Here is a 14,175-nt window from a genome sequence, read left to right on the forward strand (position 1 = left end):
TCCCAACACAAGGATTATGAAACCAATGAAAAAAGTGTTTTCCCTTTTTATTACATTATTTTTTAGCCCGTTTTTAATTTTTATTTTTTATATTTCTGCCCTTTTGTGTCCTACTATGTACTAAAATAAGCTTTTCCCAATTTTCACCCCGTTTCTGTTTTTATCTTCCCTTTGACCTTATTCTAAACATTAGTTTCTGCCTTTCTGTGTCCTAAAATGTACTAAAAATAAAGGCTTTCCACCATTTTGACCCCATGTCAGTTTTTTTCCCCTATGTCCCTATTCTAAATGTCGTCTTTTTTTTTGGCTTTCTCCTGATCAAAGTTGGAGAGAAACTCTGGATTTCGCTCAGGTTTAGGTAAGATCTGAAACCTTGCTTTCCAGTTTTCAAGTCTTCCAGGTTAAATCTTTCACTTTTTTGGTCAGGCAGAATTCATTTATTGTCTCTTCTTCCTGACGTTGATCCAAGTTCTTGCTGGAAAACTTATTTTTGCCACTTCAAAATCAGAATCTGATCATCCAGGATTTGGATGTTCTTTTGAAGAAGCAGAGATTTTTCTACCCTGGTCAGATCCTCCTCCTTCACAGAGCTTTGTTTTGGTGCTGTTTGGAGTTCTAAGTCCTTCTCTTCCTGAACCAGCAGGTCTTCAGTGGTGTTCCTCCTTTGCTTTTGAAACATTTTCCTCCACATCATCCAAATTAAAAACCTTGTTCCGCAGACCAGAAACCTCAGTTTGAAGGCCAAAGATTTCATCCTCCACAACGTCTGTTGCTGCTGTTATCTCATGGTGTTCAGTCTCCAATGTTTGACGGTGTTTCAGAAGGTCAGTCAGCATGCTTTTTTCATCTTTGAGGTTCTTTGTTTCTTCTCGAAGAGGTCCCAGTTTGCTCAGTGCCTGATTGTATTGCACAGCCAGTTCACAAAGTTCCTTTTGCTGCTGTTTTAGTTCTGAAACTTCATCCTGAAGCTGCTTCTTTTTGTCTTCAAGTTGGGACTTTTCTTCAGAAAATCTGTTGAATTCAGCTCTGAGCTCTTTTAGTTCCTGGTCTTTCCTCTGGAGATCTTGGATTTCTTTCTCTAGAGCAGCAGTGCTCCCTTTATGAGCCATGATCTGAACTTGAATGTCTTGGAGTCCCTTATAGAGAAGGTCGTATTTTTCTTCTGCCCTCAATTTTTCCTCCTTTGCTTTTAAAATTCTTTTCTCCACATCTTCTAACTCTGACAGCTTCCCCTTCAGAAAATCCACCTCCTCGAGAGCTTGACAGTTGTAAGCTTCCGCCTCTCGAGTTTCTGCTTTTATCTCATTGTATTCAGTCTCCAATGTTTGACGGTGTTTCAGAAGGTCAGTCAGCGTGGTTTTTTCATCTTTGAGGTTCTTTGTTTTCACTCGAAGAGGTCGTAGTTCATCCAGTGCCTGGTTGTATTGCACAGCCAGTTCACAAAGTTCCTTTTGCTGCTGTTTTAGTTCTGATACTTCATCCTGAAGCTGCTTCTTTTTGTCTTCAAGTTGGGACTTTTCTTCAGAAAATCTGTTGAATTCAGCTCTGAGCTCTTTTAGTTCCTGGTCTTTCCTCTGGAGATCTTGGATTTCTTTCTCTAGAGCAGCAGTGCTCCCTTTATGAGCCATGATCTGAACTTGAATGTCTTGGAGTCCCTTATAGAGAAGGTCGTATTTTTCTTCTGCCCTCAATTTTTCCTCCTTTGCTTTTAAAATTCTTTTCTCCACATCTTCTAACTCTGACAGCTTCCCCTTCAGAAAATCCACCTCCTCGAGAGCTTGACAGTTGTAAGCTTCCGCCTCTCGAGTTTCTGCTTTTATCTCATTGTATTCAGTCTCCAATGTTTGACGGTGTTTCAGAAGGTCAGTCAGCGTGGTTTTTTCATCTTTGAGGTTCTTTTTTTTCACTCGAAGAGGTCGTAGTTCATCCAGTGCCTGGTTGTATTGCACAGCCAGTTCACAAAGTTCCTTTTGCTGCTGTTTTAGTTCTGAAACTTCATCCTGAAGCTGCTTCTTTTTGTCTTCAAGTTGGGACTTTTCTTCAGAAAATCTGTTGAATTCAGCTCTGAGCTCTTTTAGTTCCTGGTCTTTCCTCTGGAGATCTTGGATTTCTTTCTCTAGAGCAGCAGTGCTCCCTTTATGAGCCATGATCTGAACTTGAATGCCTTGGAGTTCCTTATAGAGAAGGTCGTATTTTTCTTCTGCCCTTAATTTTTCCTCCTTTGCTTTTAAAATTCTTTTCTCCACATCTTCTAACTCTGACAGCTTCCCCTTCAGAAAATCTACCTCCTCGAGAGCTTGACAGTTGTAAGCTTCCGCCTCTCGAATTTCTGCTTTTATCTCATTGTATTCAGTCTCCAATGTTTGACGGTGTTTCAGAAGGTCAGTCAGCATGGTTTTTTCATCTTTGAGGTTCTTTGTTTTCACTCGAAGAGATCCTAGTTCATCCAGTGCCTGATTGTATTGCACAGCCAGTTCACAGAGTTCCTTTTGCTGCTGTTTTAGTTCTGAAACCTCATTCTTTGCTTTTAAATTTTCCTCCTTTTCAACATTTAGCTTTTCCTGCACCTCATCCATGTTTGAAACCTGGTTCTGCAGCTCGGCAACTTCTATGTTAAGGGTGAAGAATGTTGTCACCAAGTCATTAGTTTGTGCTTGCATCTCCTTATATTCAGACTCCAACGCTTCACGGTGTTGCAGTTTATCTGCCAGTGCATGTGTTTCCTCCTGCTGCTGTCTCTGATCAGAAATCTCTCTTTCCAGTTGAGCCCTCAGATCTGTGAGACGTCGCCTATCTTCTATCATGCTAGGATAGTTGTCTGCCATCGTCTTTTGTTCCTCATTTCGTTCTTGCAACTCCTGAAGGTTTTGCCTCAGTTCTTCAGTTTGTTGTTTTAAAGCCTGGAATTCATCAAATTCATTTCTCAAATCCAGTTCCAAGTGTGCTTTGTGGTCAGTCTTCTTCTGGAGTTTCTTCAGTTGGGATTGCAGATCTCTCTTCTCCCGTTCCAAAAGTTTACGTTCAGCTTTCACGCCAGAAATTTCTTGATCCATTTCTTGCAGCTGCTGAAGTCTGGTCTGAAGAGAGGCTATTAATGTTTTCAGGTCTTGGTTACTTTCCAAGGCCTGAGATCTTCTTTTCCTCTCTTTTTCACACACATTTTCCACGTGGATCTGCTTTTCCACGTCCACTCTTAGACTCTCCAGCTGCTTCACCAGTTTTCTGTTTTCCTCGATAGCAGCTTTCCGTGTCTTTTTCAATTCTTTGCATGAAGCGTCCAAATCTTTCCTTTTCCGCAAACTCTCGCAAATGTTCTCCAGATGTTTGCTCAAAGTGTCATTTTGCTGCAGAATGTTCTCTGTGACGTTATTTAATTCTTCAATGGAAACGGCCATCTGCTGAAATTCCTCGCCGTGTGACATTTTGAATGAACTGGTCAATAAATCTCAAAAAGTGGACTCAAACTCAGTTCTTGTTTTCCAAAGATGTGAAACCTTCCTGTTTCTCTTTCTCTTGCGTGTCTTTGCCCACGAACTCTAAAATCCTTTTGCTCTGAAAATGCCTCGTACTTGAGGATGAAATGCAGGAGGCTGATGATGTCAAATGATGTCAAATGATGCCTCTGAAGATTAAAATGGGAAGCGACATAATCCATCTGCTGATGTCAAATGATGTCATCACTTTAAAGGAATGAGCTTTACTGATGATGTCACTGTAAAAAAATTTTTTTTGACCTTTTTTAAAAAAAAAAATTGTTTTGCTGTCCAGCAGCTGAAACAGTGAAACAGACATTAAATGAGGAGTCTACTGTTTCAAACAGGATTTCCCTTCTGCACCATTTTCAACAGTCACTAAAAATATTGAACACATTTTTTACTACTTGTTTGTACAGATATCAATCATTTTTCCTGTTTTACTGATCTTATTACCAATCTATAGCATTTTTTAACATGTATATGCTACCATTGGAGAATGCCATCAGACGTCATTACTTCAGCTTCCATAGCTATGCTGATTATACCCAGCTGTACATAGTTACATCTTCTGTTGACACAAGATCGACAGAAACACGTTTTGACTGTATTTAAGATGTGACATCATAGATGGCAAATCATTTTTTGCAGCTCAACCAGGAAAGAACTAAAATTTTAGTCGTTAGTCCTAAAGCCAAAAGAGATAAACAGCCATTGAAGCTAAGATAACTTTCATTAAGTTACTCAGAAACAGTTAGAAACCTGGGCATCATTTTTGACTCTAAACTAACTTTGAGTCTGCATATTAAGCAGGACATTAAAATTGTTTTTTATTGTCTTATAAATTTGGCTAGGGCCGCCCACTACTCTCTCTTGCTAATATGGAGGTTCTAACGCATGCTTTCATCATCAGTATAATTGATTATTGTAACGTCCTCTTTGCTGGTCTTCCAAAAACTAACAACTAACTTGTGTTATCTTAGATGACCCCACCCTTGCATTGACGTGTTATTCCTACTATGACAAAGGTAGATAAAGGTGGAAAGATTTCATGTAATCCATGGACACCAGTGAAGATCACAAATCATTGAAGAAAAAAGGTTCAGAGCTCTGTCTAGTGGTTCTAGATGACCCAACTCCTAACGTTAAAGTGCCTAGGATAGTACAAGGGTTACGAACCTTCAGCTTCTCCAGAACTCTGCTACATGAGTTCTTCTCACCAAGATCAGAAGGTGGGCTCACATCACCCCGATTTTGAAATCCCTGCACTGGCTCCCCATATGCTTCAAGATTGATTTTAAGATCTTTTTGATAGATTTTAAATATTAACGGTCCTGAGCCTTCTTATCTGTCAGATCTTTTGGTGAAATATGAACCCAGATTTCTGGTCAGGGTCTTTTTATTAGCCACAGTAAATACTTCTTGAAAAGCCACTTGTTGTTAAAACTACATTTTCCAGCATTTCGTAGCATTTGACAATCTATGTCTGATAGCAAGTTGAAAGTGCCATGCATGCTGAACTGTTGAAAACTTGATTTATGGCTATGTAAATTCCCATCATTAATAGTTAGATGTTGAAATTCTGCCACTATTTAAATTCAAATTTCATGTGAAACTATTTGTTTTTCAATGTTTTTACCTCCAAAATATTAGAATTTTTAAAATTTCATGTCTTTGCCAAACTTAACAGAAAATTGCATTTTCAATTTCCAAAACGTTCCCAGGTGACCGTACAAACCCTGTCGCATGCACCAGTAGTTCATAATTCTGAAAAAAAAGTCTGAAGTTTTAGATTAAAGTCAGAATTTCCCTTTTTTCTTTCTCCATAGCCCTAGAAAAGAAAGTTAATTTTGTTCCCATGTCCAGGAAGTACATTTTAGATGCATTTTTGTTTAAAAAAAATATATATATAGCCGTATTACATTTCAGAAAACAAAAATAAAAAAACAAAATTTTAGAAACCAAACAAAAAAAAAAAAACATTTCAGAAAACAAAATTAATTTCTAGAAACTAAATGAAAAATTAAAGGAGGAAAAATTTTCAGCAAACAAAATTAAATATTAAAAATGAAAACATTTCAGAAAATAAAATGTATTTCCAGAAAACAAAATAAAATTTTCAAAAGTAAAAAACATTTCCGAAACCGAAAGAGGTAGGTACTATGGGACAACGCTGATTGGATGAGAACGTTTGTCCATCATTTGAACTTAAAGTTATTTTAAATGAAGCGATGCTGGATTTTATCGTCCAAGCAACAATGTCCCATAATAATCCACGTATTTTCCATTCAAATATTAAATCAAAAATGGAGCAAACTGTTAACGAAAGTTTAAATTCTTTCTTTTTTATATATATATTTCGCCTGACACACAAGAGTCACCCGGAAGTATAGTTTTTGTGGATTTTTGCTATGAACGCTGTGCGCAAATTTATTTATTTTTATTGAAAAAACACTTGAGATTTACAGTTATATGGCAGGTGCAGAAAGTATCCAACAAGTTACAATTACAACAGGTATAGAAAAATGTAAACAACATTAGGGAAAGTTAAATACAAAAATATACAACGATACAGAAAAATACAAACTTAAATAAAACAGATTAAAATAAAATAAAATAAAGGGGTTACATGGGCATTGTAATGATAACATTTCTGCTGCTGCAATCAAAAGAAGGGGTGAAATGTGGCAACCTTGTTTTATACCTTTGTTGATATTAACCCTTGTGCTATCTTATGACCCCACCCTTACATTGACGTGTTCTCCCTACCATGACAAAGGTGGATAAAGGTGGAAAGATTTCATGTAATCCATGGACACCAGTGAGGTTCACAAAACATTGAAGAAAAAAGGTTCAGAGCACTGTCTAGTGCAGGGGTCGGGAACCTATGGCTCGCGAGCCATATATGGCTCTTTTGATGGTCACATGTGGCTCGCAGACAAATCTTTAATTATAGTTTTTTTTTTTTCATTAGACCAGTCCTTCTCGGGCGCGATGCGATGCCAGAGGCGTGCAGTAGTAGCAGTGCTTAGAGAGAAATCTGCGCCAGCGCTATCAGTTACTATTATCTATTATTTCACAGAGTTTGTACCAGCTGGAAACCTGTGAATTGACGTGCCTAAAACTGCGCGCTCCCGTCTCTGAGAGAGAGCGCGCAGATATGGCAGGCCATTTTAACATCAAAAGGCTAAGTTTGACTATCCGGAATGAACATTGTAGATATCAGCAACGTATTTCTGACTAGTCGTAATTACATTTTGGATAGTTGGAATTGTAATTCAAGATATCTGTAACGTAATTGTGACTAGTCGAAACGACCGATAGAGATATCTGTAATTCAGTTTTGCCTAGTCAAAACTGAATTACAGATATCTGCAATGACGTCATTGAAAACGACATTCAACTCGTCACACATCTTAAATGACAATTGTAGATATCTGTAATTCAGTTTTGCCTAGGCAGAATGACAGTTAAAGATATCTCAAACGTCATCATCACTGGCTCCTCCTGTCTTGCATGGGCTGCAGCATTAAAAAGACGTTTAAAAATCGCTTCGCCCGCTGGCTGCTCTACGACGGAGATTTAGGGCCACCAAAAACAGTAAAATTAAAAGATTTTAAGTCCTAAATTAAATTTACGATATTAAGTGGAAGTGAGCATGATGAGCAGCAGGTGAACGCCACACAGCAGCAGCAGACCGACTAAACTTTGTTGAAGAGGTGAGCTGAATGTTTATTGATAACGTTATAAATGTTTGGAAATTCGTTAGTTTGATTTATGATTTATTCATGTTTTATTCATTGATGGGTGGTTTGCAGGATCTCTGCAGCCCGAAGCCGTCAGTGTCCCTGCAGATGTCCACCTGAATCCTTTCTTTCTCCATTAACCCTTCCGCTCGCTTAGGTTGGCATGTGCTTTGGGGTCTGCATGACCCCGCTCCAAAAAAAATATAACTCCCTCCGCTGTTTTACAGGGCATAAGTGACCCCACGAGGCATTTCTCGGTGGCCAGCACGAAACCCATTCCCTCCGCTGTTTTACAGGGCATAAGTGACCCCACGAGACAATACTTTATTTTTTTTTCTCTCCATTCCCTCCGCTGTTTTACAGGGCAGAAGTGACCCCACGAGACAATACTTTATTTTTTTTTTCTCTCTCCATCCTCTCTTCATTTTCCTTACACCCCAAGACCACCAGAGGGTGGAGAGGGAAGGAGGGGGGGTATAATTTTTTTTTAAAATTTATTTTCATACCCCTCGCGCTGTGCTTTCGCTTGCATTCGACCCCGTATTATTAAAAAAAAAAAACCATTCACTCCGCTGTTTTACGGAGCTCAAATGACCCCAAGAGACAATACTTTTTTTTTTCTCCAGAAAAAAGCGTTCACTCCGCTGTTTTACGGAGTGCAAATGACCCCACGAGACAATGCTTTTTTTTTCATACACTCTTCATTTTCCTTACAGCGCACGACCACCAGGGGGAGGGGAAGGGGGGGGGGCATCAATTCATTTATTTATTTACATACCCCTCGCGCTGTGCTTTCGCGTGCATTCGACCCCTGTATTATTTAAAAAAAAGCGTTCACTCCGCTGTTTTATGGAGCTCAAATGACCCCAAGAGACAATACTTTATTTATTTTTCTCCAAAAACAAAAGCGTTCACTCCGCTGTTTTACGGAGCTAAAATGACCCCAAGAGACAATACTTTATTTTTATTTTTCTCCAAAAACAAAAGCGTTCACTCCGCTGTTTTACGGAGTGCAAATGACCCCAAGAGACAATACAGTATTTTTATTTTTCTCCAAAAACAAAAGCGTTCACTCCGCTGTTTTACGGAGCTAAAATGACCCCAAGAGACTATACAGTATTTTATTTTTTTCTCCAAAAACAAAAGCGTTCACTACGCTGTTTTACGGAGCTCAAATGACCCCAAGAGACAATACTTTATTATTTTTTACTCCAAAAACAAAAGCGTTCACTCCGCTGTTTTACGGAGTGCAAATGACCCCACTAGACTATGCTTTTTTATTTTCCTATCTTCATTTTCCTTACACCGCACGACCACCAGGGGGAAGGGGGGGGTATATTTTTTTTAAAATTTTTTGTCATACCCCTCGCGCTGTAGTTTGGGGTGCATTTGACCCCCGTATTTAAAAAAAAAAAAAAAAATCCCATCCGCTGTTTTTCGGAGCACCTGTGACCCCACGAGGCATTTTTTTGTTTATGGCATTTGGCAATTCCCTCGCGCTGTAGTTTGGGGTGCATTTGACCCCCGTATTTTAAAAAAAAAAAAAAAAAAATTCCAACCGCTGTTTTTCGGAGCACGTGTGACCCCACGAGGCGTTTTTTTTTTTTTTTTTTTTGGTGGATGGCATTTGGCAATTCCCTCACGCTGTAGTTTGGGGTGCATTTGACCTCCGTATTTATATAACCCTCCCACTCGCTCAGGTGGGCATGTGCTTTGGGGTCTGCATGACCCCCCAAAAAATCCGCTGTTTTACGGAGCTAAAAAACATTCAGTCCGCTGTTTTACGGATCGTAAACGACCCCACGAGAAATTTCTCTGTGGCCGGCATAAAAAACATTCAGTCCGCTGTTTTACGGATCGTAAACGACACCGCGAGACAATACTTTTTTTTATCATCCTCTCTTCATTGTCCTTACACCCCACGACCACCAGGGGGTGGAGGGGGAGGAGGGGGGCATCAATTTATTTATTTATTTTCATACCTCTCGCGCTGTGCTTTGGCGTGCATTTGACCCCATATTTTTTTCATCTCTTCATTGTCCTTACACCCCACGACCACCAGGGGGTGGAGGGGGAGGAGGGGATGAGGGGGGGCATCAATCTATTTATTTATTTTCATACCTCTCGCGCTGTGCTTTGGCGTGCATTTGACCCCATATTTTTTTCATCTCTTCATTGTCCTTACACCCCACGACCACCAGGGGGTGGAGGGGGAGGAGGGGATGAGGGGGGGCATCAATCTATTTATTTATTTTCATACCCCTCGCGCTGTCTTTTGGGTGCATTTGACCCCGTATTTAAAAAAAAAAAAAAACATTCACTCCGCTGGTTTACGGAACATAAAGGACCCCATCCTCTCTTCATTGTACTTACACCCCACGACCACCAGGGGGTGGAGGGGATGAGGGGGGGCATCAATCTATTTATTTATTTTCATACCCCTCGCGCTGTCTTTTGGGTGCATTTGACCCCGTATTTTTTTTTCTTCATTGTCCTTACACCCCACGACCACCAGGGGGTGGAAAGGGGGAGAAGGGGGGCATCAATTTATTTATTTATTTTCATACCTCTCGCGCTGTACTTTAGGGTGCATTTGACCCCGTACTTTTTTAAAAAAAAAAACTTTCACTCCACTGTTTTACAGAGTATAAATGACCCCACGAGACATTACTTGGTGGCCGGCATTTGGCAATTCCCTCGCGCTGTACTTTAGGGTGCATTTGACCCCTGTGTTTTTTTTTTATCCATCCACTGTTTTACTGTGAGTGACCAACGAGACATTCTTTTTTTTTTTTCTCTCTCTTCATTTCCTTACCCCTCGCACTTGCTTAGGTTGGCGTGTGCTTTAGAAAAATCCCTTCCCCAGACACAGGGACACAGACACAGAAAGCTGTAGAACGAGCTCAGAGAACACGCGCGAGACAGATAGAGGGGGGAGGGAGGCATGCGGAGACCTCCGCTCTGTGAGGCCGACCGAGGCACGTTAGAGAAATCCCCTCCGCTGTCAAGCCAAGAGAACAGCCTGCATCGCTGTTTTTTTTTTTACATGGAAGGGAAACATAAATGACTCTCAACAAACAGAAACTTGGATGAGAGAGAAACAGAGAAAAGAAAAAAGAAAAAGACAAAAGAAAACCAAAAACAACAACCAAATCCTCTCTTCGAAGGAGTTCTATTCGCGTAGAGCGAAGAGAAGACAGCCGCTGAAATCTCACATCCAAAGCTCACACCAAATACGTGTGCAGAGCTCAGGTTTTGGGGCCAAGACAAAGGGAGCTACGGACACGGCTCATGAAAAGCTGCTCCAGTGGCCAGAAGGGAGGAGGGTGCGTGATGGTGCACTCAGGGGCTGCGGGCTTCTGGGACAGCAACAGACTCCACCTTACAGCCGCGAGGCTGTGTAATTGTTGGCTCATTCGTAAAGCTCTGAGGCTGTGTGGCTCTGTTTGCGAAAGGCTTCAGCCTGCCCCCACACAGGGCTCCTGCGAGACAGAGAACGCACTCTGCACACACTCACGAGCAGGCGAGAGAAACAGCAGGCCAGACGCAGAGGAGGGACCGTGCTGCCTGCAGCTGCGAGCAAAGACCAGAGTTTTTTTTTTTTTTTTTTTGAGGAAGCAAGGGAACTCGGCCGATCAGCAGCTTTCTTCTGTGTTTCAAAGCAGGGAGGTTCTCAGCTCAGGGAGCGGGCAGGGCCCTGCAAGAAAAGCAGCGTCTCGCAGCTATGCCGAGCAGGATTTTCAATGTCACTAATCACAAAGAGAAAATAAAAAGGATGCTCGTTGGAGCATCGCTGGTTTTACACGCCTGAGTGTCTGCAAGTCACGTCCAAAGCCGCTCGGCTTCGGCTCATTCGCAGAGCTCTGTGAGCCTGCCCCCACAGAGGGCCCCTGAGGAAACAGCGGCAGGGAGGCCAGAGTGGAATTTCCCTCTCTGAAGACGACGTGTTTGCATTTTTACACACACCAAATACGTGTCCACAGCTCAGCTTTTTGTGGGGCCAGATCAGAGATGAGGGCAGTGGGCAGACACAGAAAGCTTTCCGAAGGGGCTCAGAGAACGCGCGCGACAGAGAAACAGAGAGACAGAGAGAAAGGGAAGAAGGAGGAAGAGGAGGAGGAGAGAAGGAATGTGAGGCAGAGACTGGGGAGAGGGGGTTGGAGACAGAGATGATTTGGCCTCGGCTCTTGGAGAATGACTGACTCGGACCGCCCCAGAGCCACACAGCCTCGGCGCTCTGTTTGCATTTTTACACACACCAAATACGTGTCCACAGCTCAGGAGAGAAGGAGTGTGTGTGACTGAAAGGGGCAGAGACTGGGGAGAGAGGGGGGGAGACAGAGATGATTTGGCCTCGGCTCTTGGAGGCTGACTGACTCGGACCGCCCCAGAGCCACACAGCCTCGGCGCTCTGCTCTTTCTCGAGAGGCCAGCTCAGGGAGGAAGAATGCAGCCTTACTCTCAGACGAGTCACACAGCCTCTGAGCTCTGCTAAGACAGGGGTCAGCCCAGGGGCAGGCCGCAGCCTTTCTTGGTGGGGGAAGAATGCAGCCTGTCGAACCAGAGCCAGCCGCACAGCCTCTGAGCTCTGCGAAGACAGGGGCCACGGCTCAGGGGGGAAGAATGCAGCCTTACTCTCAGACGAGTCACACAGCCTCTGAGCTCTGCGAAGACAGGGGTCAGCCCAGGGGCAGGCCGCAGCCTTTCTTGGTGGGGGAAGAATGCAGCCTGTCAAAGCAGAGCCGCACAGCCTCTGAGCTCTGCGAAGACAGGGGCCACGGCTCAGGGGGGAAGAATGCAGCCTTACTCTCAGACGAGTCACACAGCCTCTGAGCTCTGCGAAGACAGGGGTCAGCCCAGGGGCAGGCCGCAGCCTTTCTTGGTGGGGGAAGAATGCAATCTGTCGAACCAGAGCCAGCCGCACAGCCTCTGACCCCTGTCTTCGCAGAGCTCAGAGGCTGTGTGACTCGTCTGAGAGTAAGGCTGCATTCTTCCCCCATGAGCCGTGGCCCCTGTCTTCGCAGAGCCAGATCAGAGATGAGGGCAGTGGGCAGACACAGAAAGCTTTCCGAAGGGGCTCAGAGAACGCGCGCGACAGAGAAACAGAGAGAAAGGGAAGAAGGAGGAGGAGGAGGAGGAGAGAAGGAATGTGAGGCAGAGACTGGGGAGAGGGGGTTGGAGACAGAGATAATTTGGCCTCGGCTCTTGGAGGCTGACTGACTCGGACCGCCCAGTGGAGCCTCGCTCACGAGCGGGCGGGAGAAACAGCAAGGCAGACCCAGAGGAGGAAACGTGGTGCCTGCAGCTGCTAGCAGGGAGTTTTGAGGAAGGAGGGGCAGGGAATTCTGCCGATCAGCAGTTTTCTTCTGTGTTTCAAAGCAGGGAGTTTCTCAGCTCAGGCAAAGACCAGAGTGTGTCACGTCCAAAGCCGCTTGGCTTCGGCTCATTCGCAGAGCTCTGAGAGCCTGCCCCCACAGAGGGCCCCTGAGGAAGCAGCGGCAGGGAGGCCAGAGTGGAATTTCCCTCTCTGAAGACGACGTGTTTGCATTTTTACACACACCAAATACGTGTCCACAGCTCAGCTTTTTGTGGGGCCAGATCAGAGATGAGGGCAGTGGGCAGACACAGAAAGCTTTCCGAAGGGGCTCAGAGAACGCGCGCGACAGAGAAACAGAGCGAAAGGGAGAGAGGAGGAGGAGGAGGAGGAGAGAAGGAGTGTGTGTGACTGCAAGAGGCACAGACTGGGGAGAGAGGGGGGAGAGAAACAGAGATGATTTGGCCTAGGCTCTTGGAGGCTGACTGACTCGGACCGCCCCAGAGCCACACAGCCTCGTCGCTCTGTTTGCATTTTTACACACACCAAATACGTGTCCACAGCTCAGCTTTTTGTGGGGCCAGATTAGGGATGAGGGCAGCGGGCAGACACAGAAAGCTTTCCGAAGGGGCTCAGAGAACGCGCGCGACAGAGAAACAGAGAGAAATGGAAGAAGGAGGAGGAGGAAGAGAACAGAAGGAATGTGTGTGACTGCAAGAGGCACAGACTGGGGAGAGAGGGGGGAGAGAGACAGAGATGATTTGGCCTAGGCTCTTGGAGGCTGACTGACTTGTGGGGCCAGATCAGGGCTCGAGAGGCCAGCTCAGGGGGGAAAAAATGTAGCCTTACTCTCAGACGAGTCACACCACAGCTCAGCTTTTTGTGGGGCCAGATCAGGGATGAGGGCAGTGGGCAGACACAGAAAGCTTTCCGAAGGGGCTCAGAGAACGCGCGCGACAGAGAAACAGAGAGAAATGGAAGAAGGAGGAGGAGGAGGAGGAGGACAGAAGGAATGTGTGTGACTGCAAGAGGCACAGACTGGGGAGAGAGGGGGGAGAGAGACAGAAATGATTTGGCCTAGGCTCTTGGAGGCTGACTGACTTGTGGGGCCAGATCAGGGCTCGAGAGGCCAGCTCAGGGGGGAAAAAATGTAGCCTTACTCTCAGACGAGTCACACCACAGCTCAGACGAGTCACACCACAGCTCACCAGAGCCACACAGCCTCGGGGCTCTGTTTGCATTTTTACACACACCAAATACGTGTCCACAGCTCAGCTTTTTGTAGGGCCAGATCAGGGATGACGGCAGCGGGCAGACACAGAAAGCTTTCCGAAGGGGCTCAGAGAACGCGCGCGACAGAGAAACAGAGAGAAATGGAAGAAGGAGGAGGAGGAGGAGGAGGACAGAAGGAATGTGTGTGACTGCAAGAGGCACAGACTGGGGAGAAAGGGGGGAGAGAGACAGAGATGATTTGGCCTAGGCTCTTGGAGGCTGACTGACTTGTGGGGCCAGATCAGGGCTCGAGAGGCCAGCTCAGGGGGGAAAAAATGTAGCCTTACTCTCAGACGAGTCACACCACAGCTCAGACAAGTCACACCACAGCTCACCAGAGCCACACAGCCTCGGCGCTCTGTTTGCATTT

The 14,175-nt window shown here is 44.5% G+C and overlaps 1 protein-coding gene across 1 annotated transcript; it reads right to left on the minus strand.

Moving 5' to 3' along the window:
• Positions 1 to 282: 282 nt before the first annotated feature.
• On the minus strand, positions 283 to 3,557 carry LOC105353911 (uncharacterized). The gene has a single exon (XM_020702316.3). It carries the CDS (start codon positions 3,420 to 3,422, stop codon positions 648 to 650), a length of 2,775 nt encoding a protein of 924 aa, XP_020557975.2. The 5' UTR covers positions 3,423 to 3,557; the 3' UTR covers positions 283 to 647.
• Positions 3,558 to 14,175: the final 10,618 nt, after the last annotated feature.

This window comes from Oryzias latipes, chromosome 4, assembly GCF_053564925.1.
Source record: "Oryzias latipes strain Hd-rR chromosome 4, Olatipes_Hd-rR_3.1".
Taxonomy (NCBI): domain Eukaryota; kingdom Metazoa; phylum Chordata; class Actinopteri; order Beloniformes; family Adrianichthyidae; genus Oryzias; species Oryzias latipes.

Excerpts from the sequence above, each read along its gene's own strand:
- LOC105353911 (XM_020702316.3), bottom strand. The coding sequence starts at position 3,422 with ATGTCACACGGCGAGGAATTTCAGCAGATGGCCGTTTCCATTGAAGAA.